Source organism: Rhyacophila brunnea, unplaced genomic scaffold (genome assembly GCF_057557595.1).
Source record: "Rhyacophila brunnea isolate RB1 unplaced genomic scaffold, BYU_Rbru_1.0 scaffold_3, whole genome shotgun sequence".
Classification (NCBI taxonomy): Eukaryota; Metazoa; Arthropoda; class Insecta; order Trichoptera; family Rhyacophilidae; genus Rhyacophila; species Rhyacophila brunnea.
The window spans coordinates 39,336,014-39,355,813 of NW_028232965.1; the positions used below are offsets into that span (position 1 = coordinate 39,336,014).

Here is a 19,800-nt window from a genome sequence, read left to right on the forward strand (position 1 = left end):
TTATATTACTGGCCACAGACAATTAAAAAAAAAATGCAGCTAACAACACCATACTAAACAGTGACCCAACACACCTGCGCACTAACTACTATTATCTATGGTTCTATCCGTTCATTCTGTGTAGAAAATGTAGAGCAGGAAAGAATTGGAAAATGCAATATAATTATTATTACCTAATTAGGTGAATATTATAATCTTATTCATCTTTATGAACCTCGTGTTATTTTATACATTTAGCTGTAATGTTTCTGGTTTTACCATTTCCAGTGATATTCTAGTCGTCGATTTTCACGTTGTCAGTAGTAAACACAGAATTATTTCAATTTCATAATTTTTGACAGTTCTCAGCTCGGCTGTCTATGGTTTTCGGCGGCGACTCATTTTTGTGACTCATTTTCAGTTCTCACGTTTGTGGACAGTGTTTTCGAAATTGAATTAAACTGACGTATTGATAATAATATATTATTTACTTCGTCCCCTTTACGGAGCACAATTATTTGGTCCAAACGTTTCATTTTGTATAGTCATATATTCTTAACAATTGCATGACTTAAAATCTATATAACGAAGACAAACATGGATAATATCAAAACAGATATCACAGATAGTGACAATGCAGCGATGCCTACTGAAACGCCTAACGAAAATTCACTTTTAAATGGTGCGGGAAAGAAAGCAGTAGTAGACAAAGATGTAAAAGTAATCGAAGCAACAAACGGAAATTGCAGCAACTCTGAAGACTCTGTAAATGAAATAATTGTTATTGATGTCGACACAGACGAATTGGATTTAAATCATGGCCGTATTGGAAAAATCGATAATTTGGAACCGCTTCAATGTCTGGAAAGGTAACACTTTTATATTTTACAGCATTGTGGTCATATAAAATAAATTGCTTGAGGAGTTCCATTTATTTGTAATAATGATGTAATGTGACTTACCGGAATTAGCTGATGTAAAATCCTATAATGATTACAGGTTTGTCATGGGAGATTTTCGTTAATTGTATAGTACTGCATATCATCACTGAGTTAAGGTGTTTTGAGACCAAAAACCTAACACAACCTACTGTAACACACAAATAAGTAGGTTGTATGAGGTTTTGGTTCTCAATCACAAAAGCAATATGGAGTAATATAACTTTACCAGATTTTCTTCCAATATAGTCACCTATAGCTTGGTAATACTTTTTTTTTTAGATTACATTTGTGGGCAGGGTATAGCCTCTTTCACTTGCCCTTGTCTCTCACCAATTGAATCCAATTTCTTGTTTCCATCCTGTTCCAAGCTTAGTTACATATTGTATTTTTTTTTCAGATTATATCTTCGTTGGAATTTGATAAAAAAAATTGAAAATCTGAATACACTCACTACACTAGTAGAGTTGGAGCTTTATGACAACCAGATCACATGCATTGAAAACCTAGAGTGTCTTGTAAATTTGGAGTAAGTAAAGTATTAGAAATAATTATACAGGTGCGGCAAAAAAATATCCCGAATTTCGCTCATCCGTTCATTTGGCTCTAATGAAATGGATCGGTTCTGAAGAATTTGTACTATCAATAAAAGGAATTATTTTTGTTCTGCCATTTGAAAATATTTAGCAACACAAAGCTTGGTCAAGTGGGTTAACTCTACAAATATTAACATCGCTCAGTTGCCATTCTGATTTTCTTACTCACGCAATGGCTGCCATTTATTATGTTCATTGTAATTACTTAGCTAAGTGCAGTTTTGCACAAATCTTACAGGTTTTGTAACTAACTAATAATTCTGAAATATAGTATTATTGGCTGCTCATCTACCCATTGTTACCGATTGTCTTTTCATATGCCATGTATATTGACAAATAATGTTGTAGCAGTGTTTGCTGCAATTGAACCTACAATGTAAAGTCGTGAATTGTAGCTAGCTTAATCTGTGGACCAAATGTAAAATTTGGTCCACAGATTAAAATTAATTATTTTTGCTTCTATTTCATACATTTACTTAGGCTTCATTTTTTTTAACATCTTTGATTGGGTGATAGTGAGGTAAGTAACACTGATTAAGGACATTGGCCAGAATCTGATGTATGCAGGTTTGATTCCTCTTTTTGAAATATGCATTTTTCTGAGGTGTATCCAAATTATCTAGTTGTAATTTTGTGTGCTTGCCACACTATTTTATCTTAAATATATTAAAAGAATATACCGCCTAAAATAAACACCCACCGTGGAACAGAGGTATCAAACTTGCTTGTTGATATCCAGATCAGTGGTTGCGGATTCAATTTGTATGGATGGGTTAAATTAATATTTTGTTTTTCGATAGTTTGGGTCCAAATAGCCCACAACAATTCCTTAAGGCCATGCATTAGTTGAGGCACGGTCTAAAAAGATCGTCGCTAGGCGATGCGCGGATTGCGGGTCGCGGGTGAAAATGACGCCTGTCAAACGAAATATTAATTGTCATATAAATCCAACATACGTCCATTTTATGTTCTGTTTATTGTTCTATTAGTAACAATAATAATATATTCATTGACATGTTTTCTTTTTAAAGTAAATGAGTAACGTTTTTAGTCATCTTTACACGATTTTAGAATTAATTGACCCGTCGCCATCACGCAGCAAAGTGACGTGTTCCTGGGTCAACTTTCTCTCAGTGAATGGCAGCGAGTCCAAAATTTCGTCGCCCGTACAGTTGAAAATTATTTGGCGTTTCACTGATGCGTCACCTTAAGGCTTCGGCCACATAGGCAGGTGCTTCACTAGTCCTGAGTTAAATGCTATGCTTGTCTACTAAAAACACTACTGCCACATTGCAGGCTACGTGCTTAGGTACAAATTCATTTGACATTTGGGAGCGCACAAGTCAACAACGATATGTCACTCTCAAAACGAACCAGAAAGCTACTTCTCACAGAGAATTTAAGTTTAAAATTTCGAAAGTCTCAAATTCGAACTTGTTGGATGCATTCATCCCATGCGTCATTATTCATAACCTCAAAATATACGGTGTTAAACATTTGTCATACATCCGCCATCTTGCAAAATCCATAGACAATGGCAAAATCACTAGGTGACACAATAAAAATAACCAACACATTTGTTCACCGGGAGACTCACGAGGCGACTTATAATCACGTAGCGAGGCGCGAAGCGTGCAGTGTGGCCATTGCGATAGAATAGTGTGCGTTCGTTATCTAGGATGTCACCTAGCACGTAGCCACCAAGCAAAGCACCTGTCTATGTGGCCGAAGGGTAACCGGACAAAACAGAACATGACAAAACAGAACAGCCAGGGGAATAATGAAACATTAATTTTTGTGGAATCTATTTAGGTTAGGTCATTATTTCGTTGTACCTAGTCACCCAATCATTTTGAACATATTATATTGATTAAGATGAGATATCCTAAGCTCGCCGGCAAAGTCCCGTTTATTTGAGGCTTTCTAGCGATTAGGAATGCAGAAATTAGGTATATAATTTGATTTGTTATGGCGTATTGAAAATCTGTGCTGTTAAAAATCTATCAACGTAATAGAGATATGACAATTTAAATATAAAATTTTTCCTTAAAGGTCATAGTTATATTTATCATTGTTCTGTTTTGTCATGGAACCGGCTTCGGCCACGGTCTTTACTGATACCTCCATATTGTGGAGGTCCATATGGTATGTTATGGAGTGGAAATGGTGTTGTGTAATAATATAGGTAATGATTAATCGATTTTGTTTATATCTTACAGTTGTTATTTTCTTTTGTTTAGAATTCTGGACTTGTCCTTCAATAGAATAAAGGATATCGGTGGATTGGATAATTTGGTAAATCTTAAAAAGCTCTATCTCAGCTCTAACAAGATTTGTGAAATTCAAAATGTCGGGCACCTCCAAAATTTGGATCTTCTGGAACTGGGCGATAATAAAATCAAGGTGAATAATAAATTTTGATTTCTTTCTGTTCACTGTGTGTGATGGAACATTGTAACATTGTGTTTTAAATTGAAATATGGTTTATATATTAAAGTCTCTTTCCTTTGCAGGAGATTAAAAACCTAGACGGTTTAACAAATCTCAAACAGTTGTACTTGGCGCGAAACAAAATCAGAACTATTCAAAATTTAGATGGACTTCAAGCGTTGGAATGTTTGAGTCTTCAAAATAATCGTATAACAAAAATTGAAAATTTGGGTCATCTGCAATGCGTGGATCAACTATATCTCTCAGAAAATGGGATAGAGGTTATAGAAAATCTTGATAATAATTTACGAATTCAAACATTGGATTTGTGTATGAATAAAATAACTATCATAGATAACATAAAACATATGGCAGATCTGGAGGAACTATGGGTAAGTTTTGTGTTGAAAAATTGATTTATTTAATCTTTTTACTATCTACCCTGTAATCTATTGATCACTGGAAATATTGTTTCCTATGTAAATAGTTTTACATGAGAACCTGTTTACGGAAGAGATGTGTATTTCTAAATACAGATACATCCATAATTCAATTTTTATGGTAAACATTTTTATGATTTAAGTTTAAAAAAATAATTTTTAAACCAAACTATAATAGTTTTGTTATACTTTGGGCGATCCGACAAAATTGTGCACACTTTTTCATTCATACTTATTTGTTTTCGTTGAATTAAAAATACATATTACACATGTTGTTGTTCATTTTTTTTTAAATTCATTAAACCCTGTTTAACCGAGCCGCAATAAATAAAAATATTATTCTATCTATAAAATATCCAAAGTTATGTATGATTTAATGTCATACATAACGAGTAATTTTTTACTATTATCTATTATGGCTTGGTTTTCGTAGGGTTTATTTGAATTTTAAAAACTAACTAACACTAGCCGTAAATTGTAGCCTTAGTTAAATGAAAATAAACATGTATCTACCTATAACTGACAAAGTTTAGTGTGCACTATTTATATCGGATTATAACGGCCTACCTCCACACTTCGCCACTGGCAGACACATTATCTTTTATCACTCGACAAAGAAATCTTATTTATCATTATTTTCAAACATTTGTTTCATGTTATTTCCGATATTCTTTTAAAACGTGTCAGCTCGATTATTTCTAATTAAAATAATTATTATTAATAGATAACATGATATATAAAAAAAAAATGATTTGTTTTAGCTTAACGATAACCTTATATCAGACTGGAGCAGCATTGACTATTTAAAGAATAATACAAACATCGCCACAATATATCTGTACAAGAATCCGATTGCTGAAGATCCGGCTTATCGAAGAAAACTTAAAATGATGATACCCTCACTGCAACAGATCGATGCGACACTCTGCAGATAATTTATTACAAATATATTAACACCATAACAATATCTTTTTTAATACAATTACATAATAGTGTGAAGAATAGTGGCATACTTGATATAGATGTACGTAATTAATTGTTAATAACATATTGTCATTAATATTTTCACATGATCAGATTGGAGGTCAATTAAATCACGATATATTTTATCAAGTTATTTTTATTGAGAACATAAAACTTGAGGCAGTGTATTTTTAAATGATATATAATTTTACATATCGATAGCTGGAAGCAATTTTCCACGGCACTCTCCAAAGCCAATGCGAACGGCGCTGCCGTTTTCACAGTGAGCATTCAAGATAACCGTGTCACCGTCTTGCAAGAACTTCCTATTGACACCGTCTCCTAAAGACACTGTCTTTGTTCCCCTCCACGATAGCTCCAGCATTGAACCATAAGTGTCTTCTGTCTGAAATGATTAGAAATAAAATAATTGTAGGCATTGTAAAACCATAATAGTGTTTTTACTATTTTACTACACCTATTAATTACTGTTATTGCAAATATTGATTTATGAATCTTTTCAAGAGATTTAGCATGTATTTGGTTGGTATTTATTACAACAATTTATAAAATGGGTTTCACTTCACCCATTTCATAAATATTGATTTATGGAATTCATTTGTTTAGGGAATTAAGAATTACATCTCAGTATTTTTTTACACGTGTAGTTTAAGATTATGCTAGTAATTAAATTAGAATAAAACGAACCCTTGATACGGCTGGATACTTGCAGCTAGTTAATTATAGTTTGAATATTTTAATCGTGAACATAACATGTTGTTTTCATTGAATTGTTTAAGGTCATAGGTATGAATGATTCAACAATGAATATTATATAATAAACAATTATAATTTCCTATTGACAATGATTCATTAAATGTTGTTCTCAGAAATCTACACTGTTATTTTTTAACTAATGAAATTAAGAATAACCTGTTTGTATCTAGTATTATGGTCACAACATTGTAATTCAATGTAAAATATGTTTACACATACAACATTACATACTGCACATTAGGTGTACCTACCAAAGGTTATATATTTTTTTATAGTAATACTCTCTTATCTCATTTGAAATGAAGAATGCTAGATTGTATAGTTTTAGTAGGACTTGCGTCAACAGACTTAGTATTATGGAATTAAATCTTTGTTAATTCCATATTTTAATTTTTAAAGATCCAAAATGATTTCTGATCATCATACTCTTGTGGATTAATCAGTTGAAGCATTATTATCTAAGTTATTCATATGAAGACTTCTACTTGACATTTTTAACATATCATTAATCCTTTTCACGCGGACGGTACACCCGTTTGTGCCCTCATTATTTGGCCAATCGATATAATTAGCATGTTATTTAAATGCGGTAATTAAATAGTCATTAAATGCTCCGCGGTTAACAAGTTAAAAAACGGTTTACCTCTCCGCTGATTGTTCCAGATGCCATTAAATCACCGGGGTTAACATTGCACCCAGTGATTGTGTGGTGGGCCAACTGTTGCTTCTGTGTCCAGTACATTTTATTGTAGTTACCTCGGCTAATGATGGCAGGGCTCGAATTTTCCGCTGAATGTAACAGAATTGTTTTTGTTATTAATAATAATTGTTCCTGATTAAATAATGTGCAAACATATTTTGTATTATTGTGAGACTATATTTTAAAGTTTTACAGGTCTGCACTATACTCTTATGTACAACTGATATTAGTATTGTTATTCAGGCTATACTTCAGCTGAGGCAGACTCTAGAAAGATCGTGACTACGCGACGCGCAGATTGTGCAAACGACGCGTGACGAACAAAACATAATTTATCATAAAAATTCAACATGCGTCCATTTAATGTTATGTTTATTGTTAATTAAGTAATAATAATAATATATTCATTGAAATGTTTTGTTTTTCGAGTAAATATGTAACGTTTTTTAGTTTAACCTGGCACTCGCGGGCTATTGTAGTATGACGAATTCACTCTCCGCGGTGACGGTTTTTGTTTAATTTAACTTCTGTGTTTCATAATAAAAATGGTAATAAAAAATGAGTTTTATGGCTCTTTAGGCGCCTAGACATGTTCAGATTATTTTACAACATTAAAAAACCGTAATAAATCAGTCATAATGTCAAAAATATCCGAAGAAATTAATTCTATACAAAGACTCACCATTTAGAAGATTTCCGCCATTTTGTTTTATGTATATGGAGCACTGCAAGGCTTGTATTTTGTTATTCGTCACGCTCGTGCTTGACGCGAGTATAGAAACACTTCACAAATGGTAATAAAATCACACATAATGTTTTTTCCCTGAGTAGGGTCGTAAATATAGCACAATAATTTTAGACTAAACAAACTTTTAGGCAGACACTTAAACAGCTATTAAATATTATTACTGAGTTACATATTTATTTTTACTTTTCACATTTAAAATTGTTTTGAAGAGTGGTAGATTTTATAACACGGACTGAGACATAAAGCCACATTGCAAATACAACACATATATCTAGATAGAGATGTTTTTTTTTTATTAATTTTTGAATTTCCGCACACATGACAGCGTCTTCTGGGCTTTTTATTATTTGCCGTGGGCGGAATGTGTTCCGGCAAATGATCTGTTAAAGTTCTAGGTAACAACCTCAATGGATTTTCACTAGTCGATGGTCTGGGTTGTGGAGTTTTCGTGATTTTCACAGCGTACTTAGCAACTAATTGTTTTATCACGACTAACTGAAATTCTCCTAAAGTTTTTTTACTACCAGTAACAGATTTATACATATAGAATGAATTTAATAAATAGAGGTCAATCATGTGAAATGCTACTTTTTTGTACCATTTCACAGATTTCCTCATGCACGACAAGCTGCTGAGCATCATGTCGGCCTTGTCGACAGTCCCCATATTTTTATTATACTCTAAGATGCACTTTGGCTTCATAATGGGTTCTCCGGTTCTAAAATTAGTTTTACCGGTTGGACCGAAGGAGTCATCGTGCATGGTTGTAAGCATGTGGACATCTCTTCTGTCACACCATTTGAGAGCCAACAGTGGGCTTTTTGACTTTGCCTCTGTCTCCCCCTTTTTCAGCTTTTTGAAGCATGGCATTTCTTTGCGATTCTTACGTACAGTCCCACAAGCATTGGTTTTATTTTCATGGAGGTGTTTGAATAACTGTGGACCGGTGTACCAGTTATCGCACCACAACGAATGCCCTTTGCCCAGATACTCGGTCAGCAGCGTTGTCACAACAGCTCCGGAAATTCCAAAGTTTTGGCTATCCACTATGTCTGTCCCGTCACCACAATAAATAATAAAATCTAAAATATAACCCGTCATAACGTCACACAGCACGAACATTTTGATACCGAAACGATGACGCTTCGATGGAATAAATTGTTTAAAAATAAGTCTCCCTTTAAAAACAATAATGCTCTCATCGATACAGAGATTTTGATGCGGAATCATCGTGTCTTTGAAAATTTTGCGTGTATGCTCTAAAAGTAACCTAATTTTATTTAGTCTATCTGAGGTAACACTTGTTGGATCGGAAAAATGGAGCATTTGGAGCAATAACTCATATCGGTCTCTAGGCATTGTCTGACCGAAAATGGGTGCACTTAAAAAACAATCCGTACTCCAGTGTTCTTCTAGTGACAAATGTTTGTTTCGTGTCATGAGCATTGACACCGCAAAAAATGCATATAATTCTGATACAGTTGTATCGATCCAATTATGAGAACGTGATTTTGGTCCAAGTTCTTGAGTATTATATTGATAGTGAAAAAAAATGTTTGTTTGTTGGACTACCTTCAACATTATATCACGGTTTAAAAAATGTTCAAAAAAAAGACACTCAGGCGAAGTCTCAGTCAAATCGCTGTTTGCTATGCCGGATTGAAAATCATCAAACTCATACACGATCGGGACATGGGGTCCGGATGTCCATGTTCTCAAGTGTTCAATTGGCTCTTCTGATATATCTACATCACTGAGGTCAGATGGTTCCAATTCTTCTTCAGACATTTCGTAATCGGAGTCCAATTCCTCACTTAAACCAGCCATATTGAAGTTTGAAAAAAGTTTTCAACCAAACACTCACACGATAACAAAGGTAAAATAGTCCAAAAAAATATAGTCAAAACACCTTATAACAGTTTAATACACATGAATGGAATAGTTAAAAACACATAAACAATAACACAGACAAAATATTTATAAATATTATAATAGTATTCACACAATACAATAGATCGCGTAAAATACGTAATATTTTGTACGGAAAAACGACAAGAGCGATTCCTTGCACAGTCCTCTCACAACAGTGATATTACGCATACTGCGCAAACGCAGTAAAGTGGCGCGATGTTTCAAGCCAAAATTAAATGAGCGTAGATTGACGGCCTGTCGAAGGCATGTCAAACATCGAAGTTTTAGTATTGTAACATAATTTATTTGACAATATTATATATATGTCACCGTTGGTAATGAAATAAGGCAAATTATGGTAGAGATTTCAAAATCATGCGTCATGTATATTCTACATAATCGACCGGCGCATTTTTGCGTACAACATTGGCGACAGAAGCGCTGTAGCCCCGTAGTTTTGCGCAATTTCGCGTACTACTTTCGTGACAGAAGCGGGCGCCGGGTTAAGAATTAATTCCTCCGACGCCATCACAAAACAAATTGACGTGTTCACAGGTCGAAAATTGCTCTCCGATTGGCAACGCGTGCGAAATTACGTCCCACCTATTGCTGAAAATTATTTGCCGTTTCACTGAAGTATGATCTTAATTCAAACCAGGTATTTGAATACATTTGTTCAGTGTCTAATCAAAGTTGTCTGTTAATTAATTTAATATTTAATTTAATAAATCGACACTTTCTACTTATAAGGTCGGAACTGTAAAATGGTAACTTTGCAGTAGTACGATTTTAATAAATTTTAATGACACAACGTTAATTTAAATGCTGAAATCATATTTTTTTAGCTATGTCTATAAAATATTGATTGAATTTTTTTGTTTCTTTTTTTTTGAAATCCTCATTTTATTATCTTTAAAATTATTTAATAAAAGGCAATTTAGTCGATATAGCCAAAAACATAAATACCTATGTACAACCATTTATTTGGATTTCAAAACATAACCACACCCGCAAACATTGCTATCAAATTAAATTTAGTTTTGATAGCTCACATCGTAAAAAAAATTGCACACTTTAATCAAAACAACACGCCACGAGACCACGTTCTCAGTGAAAAAGATTTTTTGAAAATGTGTGGACATGTTTGTTTGTGAGGGCATTTACTCATGATTTCCATCCACGCCATAATGAAAGAAACACGGACATTTATATAAAACATTTAAAATGTCTTTATATAAATATTTGTAAACAGATTTTTTATTTTAGCAGGCAGATGTATGTAAGTCTGTCAGTGGCGAATGGTGGAGGTAGGCTGTTAAGATTCAACATAAATAGTGCACACTAAATACAAATTGCAGGTCTAGGCAGTGATTAATTAAATTTTAAAAACTTATCAATAAACTCTTTAATTTGTATTCTTACTTCAATGAAAACAATCAACTGACATTATGGCTGACAAAGTTTAGTGTGCACTATTTATGTCGGATCTCAACGGCCTGCCACCATCCTTCACCACTGAAGTCTGTACTAGGCTTTAGAACCAAAATGTATAAAAGACACAAATGTTTGTACTCACGCTGAAGCTTAATTTCAAGCTTGATGTCGAAATTGTATGGATCGTCGTGTTGCAAGTAAGGAAACGGCTTTGGGTTTTGCGGAATATTTGGTACCACAAATGGTGCTAGTGCTTCCATTGTCACAATCCATGGAGATATTGTAGTACCAAGATTTTTGGCTGTGAATGGACCTAATGGTACATATTCCCACTTCTGAATATCACGAGCTGAAAATTTATGTGAAAGATGTACCTACGTAGTATATTTTTTAAATTAATTTATTATTATTATTATTTAATTTAATATAATTTTAGTTAAAAACTCAATATAAATTAATAAATACACAATCTATTAACACATTTTGCGCGGGCCTCAGTACAAATTCACAGGTACACGCAGCGGGCGAAAACCAGCGGCAATTGAAATAAAATCGAATTTTACAAAAATCGCTCTATCTTCCAAACTATCAGTTATTTTTAAATGAAATTTGGAATTCACACTCACCATATATTGCTCCTCAGTGCTGTGTTTCTTTTTAGAACAAATTGTTTAAAATAACATAAGTACATGGTGCTAATCACATATTTACAGGAAGGTTTCGTAAAAAATATTCCATTCACTATAAATAAATTCCCGCACAAAAATTATTATTCTAATATTTGGATAAAGTATGATATTTATGAAAACACTCACCCCTGTGTAGGGGGACGTCACAAAATGTACACATATAACTAGTCAAACTTTTTGTGCACCGAACACACTCGACACTGTCTTTGTGGGTATTTTTTTTACCATCTGTAACAATTTTTATCATTCGATGCTTCTTCATATCGAGTGATAACCTACCAGGATGATCACTTTTACCCACTCTTCTTGGTAATCGTGATGTAGATGGCCCTGCTTCTTCCAAAATTGCGTCGGTTTCAACGATATGGTCGGCTATCCAAAATTTGCTTATACTACGCAAAAACTGTTTGTAAGTTAGCCTTTTGGTCGGATTTAATACTTTATAAACTTTAAAAGAATTAAAAAAAGCACAATTTAACAAATACATGACAACTCTCTTTGTCCATTTTTTTGTTCTTCGTATGATCGAGTAGTAAGAGAGATACTGATCCACACGGTCAACCCCTTTCATATATTTATTATATTCGATAACACATAGCGGTTTCCAAATGTGTAGTCTCGTATTCCAATCGGTGTTGTGACTCTCTAAAATGGTAGATGGATGTATTGTTGAAATCATTCGAACATCTCTCTTTGATTTCCAGAGTTGTAACAATACATCCTTTCGCCGACGGAAAATACTCTGTCCTGCACTAAGATTGACGTGTTTAAAACATTCTGGGAAGCCTCGGTTTATTCGCATTGTTCCACACGTCCTAATTTTATTTTCTAAAAGTGCTTCACTGGTTTTTACACTATTATAATAATTGTCCATATAGACATGATGCCACAAATTTAAATACAGACCAAGAAGCAATTGGATGGTGTCTAATAGTGGTCTTCCTTGCCCACTGTAAATGAGCATATTACAGATGTATCCCGTAGTGGCTTCACTGACCATGCGCACTAGGATACCGTATTTTATTATCTTAGATGCATTATATACTTTAAATACAAGTCTTCCCCGCCACGGTATAATACCTTCATCTAAAGAAAGTTCCCTTTGAGGCTTATAAGCCGAAGAAAACTTTGGTATTAGGTATGTCATAATTGGCCTAATCTTTTCAAGGCGATCGCTGGAATCCGTAATGATATCGTTATTTGAAAAGTGCCACGATTGCCAAATTTGTCTAAAACGATCACGACTCATTGTTTTAGAATATATTGGTGTTTCTATACTCGGATCAGTAGACCAATAATCATCTCTTGTGTCTTTTCGAACTTGTCCCATAAGCAAAATGAGTCCGAGGAATTTTTTCATCTCACCAAGATTTACAGGCTTCCATTTGATAGATTTCTTCATTTTCTTGATTCGGGATTCATTTTGTGTGCGGTATCGATTGCTTTCTTCTACCATCATGCTAAGTAAATCATCTCCAATAAATAAACTAACTATATCCATCACATTTTCAGAATTGTTTGGTGCTACGCAAACACCAACGTTGCCTAAAAATGGTTCAATATGCGGTGGGTTGTCTATTTCAGACCATTCCATGACTTCCTCTTCCTCCACTTCACTGTCTTCAGAATCACTGATTTGTAACGGTATCACTGGTACCCTTCTCGTGCGAGGGAACTCTTCACTATCGCTGTCGCTATCACTGTCGCTGCCTAATTCTGGTAAATCTTCACCAGAATAGGCAGACAAATTATCGGCAAATATTTCGTCATCGCTTTCATAATTGTCTGAAGCCATTTTTTAAAGATTAAATAAAATATCGATTACTTAAATATATTTCACTTGTAAAAACACACCCGTTCTATAGTGCCGTATTTCAAGACTGAAAATTCAATACTGATATTCAATATAGATCGTAGTAGATTACAGACATCTAAATAACATTGGTTTCCACTCATGTTATAATTTATTGCTCCGCTCGCATACCTGCGTTATCGCACCGCACAATATCACTTACAACAAGTGCGAAGAATGCATTCCGTCTATCACAAATTGTCGTCTTTACACTCGCTCACAAAGGATAATATTATAGTATGAAAAGGATGCCTATGTATTTATCACACATCATAAAAATATACATATAATCGCATTCACAGTACAGCGAACAAACCATGTTTAAAGAATACATCGATATTTCACAAAATGTTGTCTTCCTGCTCACCCATCAAAAAATAAACAAGTGTAAAAAGAAGACGCATATAGTTTTAGCATTCTTATCGTCTACAGAAATATAGTTCGCTGATTTAGGACTCTAAACAAATTTCCTGATTACGCACAAGCTCTCATATGGGCTGCGCAAGATTGTGTGTGTAAGTAAATGAATCGACGGTAAATTATTTTTTTTTGTAGATGTGTGTGTAGTTTGAAACATTTTCAAACCGTTGACATAAAATATTCGTATGCAATAATCGGGTAGAAATACCTTTCCCGCACTTCAAGTAGAGCGGGCGTAAAAGGTATTTCTACCCGTCCCGCCGACGAACACCGGTCCGGCGCGCGGGTAGAAATACCCTTCCCGCTCAAGATGTGTTAAGAAGATGTGACCACTTTTTTCCCTTTGTATTCATTGTACCAAAATTATTTATGGATTTTAAGCAAGCAAGTCTATAAATTATTACAATTGACAGGAAAAACAAAAAGTGTACTGTATAATTCAGGGAGGTTTTTGAATTTTTATCTAACAAGTAAAAATAATTTTATGTTTAAAATTAATCACCACTCCAATCGTTCATTAGTATCATTCCAAAGATGTGGTCTTCAGCATTTTTCACATTAATTCTCTCTCCTAGTTTTGTAGGTGGACCGCCAACGAAAAATGCCATCTCAAGTTCAAAGTCCATCAATTTACAAGGTCCAAAAACAGGATCTCCACCTGTAGTACAAAAATTTTATACAATATAATATAGTACAATAGTTATAAATTTATCCAATTCCTATTTGATACAAGTATTTTTCTAATAAGTATATTTCTGAGGTGTGCTAAATTAGTCAAGACAATTTCTAGTGTGAGCTGACTAATTAGAGTTGTTAAAAATTACACATAGCTAGGTAGTAAATATATATTGTGTATTGACAAACCATCAACTGGCAGTGTTTGACCGTAAGGCCGATGAATAGATGTTCCTGATACAACAACTGAACTTGAGCGGCCGTGGTATCCAACTGGAATGTGACTCCTAAAATAACAACGCAATACTCTCATCTCAGTCATGAAAATTATGAATGGAAGTCCCGATATAAGCAGTCTCGTCTGCTGTCTATATCTTTCAGAACTCTACCTATTGGCAAAATATTTTTATGGTCGGAGAAAAGAGCTTCAATGCAGCAGTGACGGTTTTCCTTGAGGTACAGGGGACACTCGCTCGATTTGTATTTAACACTGGCAGCTTATCGCACTGGCTAAATTTTACAAATTACATTAAGTTGTTGATTTACTTGATTTTTATTATAGAGGGCCTCGAAACTAATCAGCGTCTGGTGCCTCTATTAAATCATCACTACAATGCAGTTTGATATGCATCATGTTATCAAGTAATGTTACATTACCTACTGTTATTCTCATTTAGAGATTCTGCGTTTATTTAATGGTAATCAGTTCATAAATATCTTTTGGAAACTTAACATACCAGTTGGGCAGAAGAGGATTTTCTGGGCCTCTGAACATTTTCCCTGTATTTGTAGCATGTTGTCTAGATGAAAAGAAATCGGTATAATCACCAATCTTAGCTGGTACATGCATTTTCGCATCAAGCTGCTTCACAAATGCTCTGAAATATTTTCAAATTTTCAAGTATTTTAGTAATCACTGAAACATTTTGATTTACTACTGAGAAAAAAGATAGGAAATATGTAATCTTTTCAAGAGATTTAACGTTTAACACGGTATTTACTACATATGGATATTGTTTCTACTACACATAGTGAGCTTTTTGAAGTATGGGTGCTGAAATTTACATTCACACAGAGTGTTGACAATAATTATAACCTTACACAAACTCAAGTGGTCTATTTACATGGCCATTGAGGGTAAAAGAAGGGTTATATGTAAATTGTACGTAAAACATTTCACAGTGACACAGTTTGCCGTGAACTTTCTTATTGAAAGAGATGACCGTATGCTATACGGTCTCCAATCTTATTAGATTCAATATGAACATTAATTCAATTTTCATGGCTGATTTTGGCAAAATTCATGAATGAAAAACTAACCTAACAAATAATACAGTATATGACTATTTTCAAAATTTGTTTGCTGCTGGCTTCCTGTAAAGGGTAAACCAACAAGAACCGTGTTTTATTTAGACATGAATTTTATGCCAGTACTATACGACCCAAAGAGGTTGGACGGTCTTTAATATACGGCCTTATATTTCTGATACAAAATTTCACGGTGAAATGTGATACTGCGAACTGCATACGTACAAGTTTCCGGACTCAAAAAGAAGAGCTGAACGGTTGAGACGGAGATGACTAGATTGCACCGCAGAAGATTTGACGATGCTCAGCTAAAATAATTGGAAAGCAACTTTAGTTTGCGGATGAGGCCCGAACACACCAAGAGTTGTGAAGTGAGTTGAGAATGATGTTGCCTAGTTTGAGATCCTTTGGGTTAGTATTTAATATAAGCTTGGTCACAATTTCTGGATGTTCCCAGGCCGTCTCACCCACAAGCGCAATGCACGAATGAGAGTGGCTAAAGAAGCCAAACAGTTATGACCATAAGATTTTTATAGAAAGGAATGCACCAAACATAAAACATCTGTTTTAGCCAGGGAACTCAAAATTAATGGGAACTGGCTTCCCCACCCTGTGTGGTATAACAGGCTAGGGATCTCGAGTGTGGGAAAATATGGTATAAACTTAAACACGTGTTAAAGAATATGTTATCTTCAATAGTTACATTTGTATCATAAGCATTAATATAACGTGCTTTCAATATTTGGGGAAAGTCAGCATGCTTTTTTTATTTGGGGTTTATGGCCTGACTCATAAAATACCTTGGTCCAATCTGTTCATTGTTTTAGTAGTCATTTCGTAGTAAATATATTTCTTACACAATACATGTGCTTAAGTATTATGAACGGTATTTTGAAGACTTCACTTCACTTAGTGTACTTCCAATTTAAAAAAAAAAAAAAAAAAACTACTTGAAACCTTTCTGGAATGTATGTTGACTCCATATCTATACCAACCCATGTGCATTTTATTTTGAAACTACACTTCACAATACCATTCATGATAGATAAATATAATATATTAGTGTTTTTAATTTTTTTTATAAATTGTGAAGGGGAAGAGGGGCGAGCCTGAATGTTATTTTTCAAAATAAATTTCTGTTTTTTATTCTTGCAACATTATTTATAAAATGAAAATACAAATAATTTATAATTATTGTATATTGATACTATATAAGGAATACATACCTCTCTCTTAATGTTAAATCATTTTGAAGTGTTTTATTCTGCTCACTCAGTAGGGATTGTAGAGTTTGCCTTGCCTGTGTCCATGCCGGTCTTCCAAGAGACATGAACGAGTTAAGAGTTGTTTCCTGTACAGTGGGAACAACTATTTAACGTTTACAGTATTCATCGTACATAGGTAGGTACCACACTTAGTGAAAAAGGACCACATTAAGAGTAAATAAATTTACAAATTACATTTCAAACATACTCCCTCAGCTTCCTTTGAAATAGGTAAGTACATACTTTGTAATTATTTTCTTGATAAATGATCTCCAATATTTTTTTGTTGGAGAAACGCAGATATGGTTTGATAGGAGTGAAAAAACTGGAAAGATTGTCACTAAACTTGCTTACAAACAAGCAATTGAAAACTATAAACATTTTTTATTGATGAATTATATATTAATATTATAATGTTATTTTATATGAAGTAGTTCAATAACCATTGTGTGAATATCTAAACATTCAAAATGTTCCATTGGGTAGGTAATCATTTATTAAGGCTATACCTCAGCTGAGGAATGGTCTAAAAAGATCGTGACTAGGCGATGCGCGGATTGCGGCTCGCGGGTGCAAATGACGCGAGCCGAACGAAATATAATTTTTCATAAAAATTCAACATGCGTCCTTTTTCTGTTATGTTTATTATTATATTCATTATAATAATAGTATATTCATTGACATGTTTTCTTTTTCAAGTACATGCGGAACGTTTTTTAGTCATCTTTACACGATTTAAGAATATATTCATCCGACTCCATCACAAAAGAAATTAACGTGCGAACAGATCGACTATCCCTCTCCGAATGGCAACGCGGCCGAAATTTCTTTCCACAGTGTTGAAAATTATTTGCCGTTTCACTTATGTACGCTCTTAATGTCATGTTAAAACCAATTTTATTAGTACACATAAAAAGGTGGCAATGTGAACTTCTTCTGCAGCTTTTGCAAATTCTCATGAAACCGATTGGGAATCACTGATCTACATAATATACTAATCTTATTAGAGTAAAATGTTTGTACATACAAATTTTAATGAGAATTTTATTACCTACTTAATCAGTCTATTCAAGAACACAATAGTGTATTCCTATTTATTCATCCACACATTTTGTAAAAACTGTTCTCAACCCCTATTCTATGGGGTTGCCATCTAGCTAAGACTATACTATTAAATAGGGTAATTATTATAATATTGATATTTTGAGAATTAGGTAGGTAGGTACCTATTCAAATAACAATCATTATTACTGTGATATTTTCCAGCTGTAATTGTTCCTTTAAAAAGTTCTTCCAGAAGTCGAGAGCTATTTTAACTCCATAGGTATGTAGGTTTACAAAAATAAAATTCACCCAAAATAAAAAATACGCCACGTCTAAATAGAATCACGCCAAGAGCTTTTTAGCTACTCGTTCGCCTGGTTTTCCTATCAACGAAGATTTTCATTCGGATTCCACTTTTCCCGCAAAAAATGACTCCAAATTATTTCTTTTGTTCACTAAAATCATGCCTATCAAAATGTAGGATATTATTCGGGATTCTCAGGGTCAATAGTTTAAATACGAAAAAGGACTGTCTTCTTAACTCAATTAAGAACGGATGGTCACCAGTCATAATTTATACCTAGACATCTCAAAACTTTGTATTGTTTATTTTGTTGTCTATTTTTTTGTAGGTAGGTACCTACCTATTAAGAATTATGAAAATTTAGGTTACCTTAAATACATGTTGAACATTTGCCAGTAAAGGACTTGTGAACAAATGCGAAATGTTGTGTAGGTCTAGAATTAAATCTCCAATTGCTACGCCAATATGTGGAACATCCTGGAAATAAAAAAATCAAAGTTGTAGGTACCTACTCAGGTGGGTGCCAAAGTTCTTGATGTAAAGTGAGAAGATAAAAATTTTCTGCAGAAATATAATTACATTCTTGGGCGATGTGAAAACTCCATAAGGCAGATTTTCAATCGGAAAATCTGTTGTCGTGGTGTAACTAATAAATGACTTCATTTTAAAAATCAAAACTGAACTGTGATTAGTTTATTTCACGGAAAAATGAACTTTGGTGTATGATAACAGGATGTGTTCTGATTGGAAGATTTTCCAATTTAAGTAAAGTATCTAATTTTGTTTTCAGACTGTAGATATTATACCGGTTTACATTAATTTATTAGAAGATTAACATATTTGTCATGTAAATTTAACATTATTATCGAATTCTTATGCATATCCATGGTAAACAATCTTCAAGGTCAACAAGTTGTTCGGGCAAATAGTTCGCAGTGTTGCTGAAGCTAGTTATTTTTTTGTTTATAGGTTCGTTTCATTCAACCTGAATAAAACAAATCAAATGGAACCGTTTGTCAGAATGTCCACGGAACGCTTTTCTGACGACTAATTAGTGCTGCCAGTACTTCATGAATAGGTAGCCATTTAGTTCATTAATAAGATTAATAGGTATGACAAAAGTTTTTAAAAATTACTTTGCCAGCTTTTCATTATTGCCCACTTATTAAATTGTGTTCATGTCGACAGTATGATATTGTGACTTAGACGACAATTGAACATATTAAATTGATAAAATTCGTTAGGTGCCTAATAATATAAAAGCTGATCATTCCGGGTTGATTTAAGACAGCTTGTAGTTTAGAATCTCCGTTACAAAATATACGTA

At 33.8% G+C, this 19,800-nt stretch overlaps 2 protein-coding genes across 2 annotated transcripts; one reads left to right on the forward strand and one right to left on the reverse strand.

Moving 5' to 3' along the window:
• Positions 1–359: 359 nt before the first annotated feature.
• Positions 360–6,241, forward strand: LOC147068350 (uncharacterized). The gene is made up of 5 exons (XM_085953203.1): positions 360–848; positions 1,318–1,446; positions 3,754–3,916; positions 4,027–4,335; positions 5,145–6,241. The coding sequence occupies exons 1-5, from the start codon at positions 577–579 to the stop codon at positions 5,316–5,318; spliced, it is 1,047 nt and encodes a 348-aa protein (XP_085809329.1). The 5' UTR covers positions 360–576; the 3' UTR covers positions 5,319–6,241.
• On the reverse strand, positions 5,486–19,215 carry Faa (fumarylacetoacetate hydrolase). Its single transcript, XM_085953202.1, has 9 exons — positions 19,053–19,215; positions 18,843–18,950; positions 17,087–17,211; positions 15,290–15,430; positions 14,742–14,839; positions 14,380–14,535; positions 11,059–11,265; positions 6,767–6,912; positions 5,486–5,752 (listed from the first exon to the last, which is right to left on the reverse strand). Exons 1-9 carry the CDS (start codon positions 19,134–19,136, stop codon positions 5,555–5,557), a joined length of 1,263 nt encoding a protein of 420 aa, XP_085809328.1. The 5' UTR covers positions 19,137–19,215; the 3' UTR covers positions 5,486–5,554.
• Between the last annotated feature and the right edge of the window lie 585 nt (positions 19,216–19,800).

Excerpts from the sequence above, each read along its gene's own strand:
- Faa (XM_085953202.1), bottom strand. The coding sequence starts at position 19,136 with ATGAAGTCATTTATTAGTTACACCACGACAACAGATTTTCCGATTGAA. Across the intron at positions 14,840-15,289 it reads AATCCTCTTCTGCCCAACTG|GAGTCACATTCCAGTTGGAT; the intron begins GTATGTTAAGTT and ends TTGTTATTTTAG. Across the intron at positions 14,536-14,741 it reads TCAAACACTGCCAGTTGATG|GTGGAGATCCTGTTTTTGGA; the intron begins GTTTGTCAATAC and ends TTTGTACTACAG.
- LOC147068350 (XM_085953203.1), top strand. The coding sequence starts at position 577 with ATGGATAATATCAAAACAGATATCACAGATAGTGACAATGCAGCGATG. Across the intron at positions 849-1,317 it reads CCGCTTCAATGTCTGGAAAG|ATTATATCTTCGTTGGAATT; the intron begins GTAACACTTTTA and ends TTTTTTTTTCAG. Across the intron at positions 1,447-3,753 it reads GAGTGTCTTGTAAATTTGGA|AATTCTGGACTTGTCCTTCA; the intron begins GTAAGTAAAGTA and ends TCTTTTGTTTAG.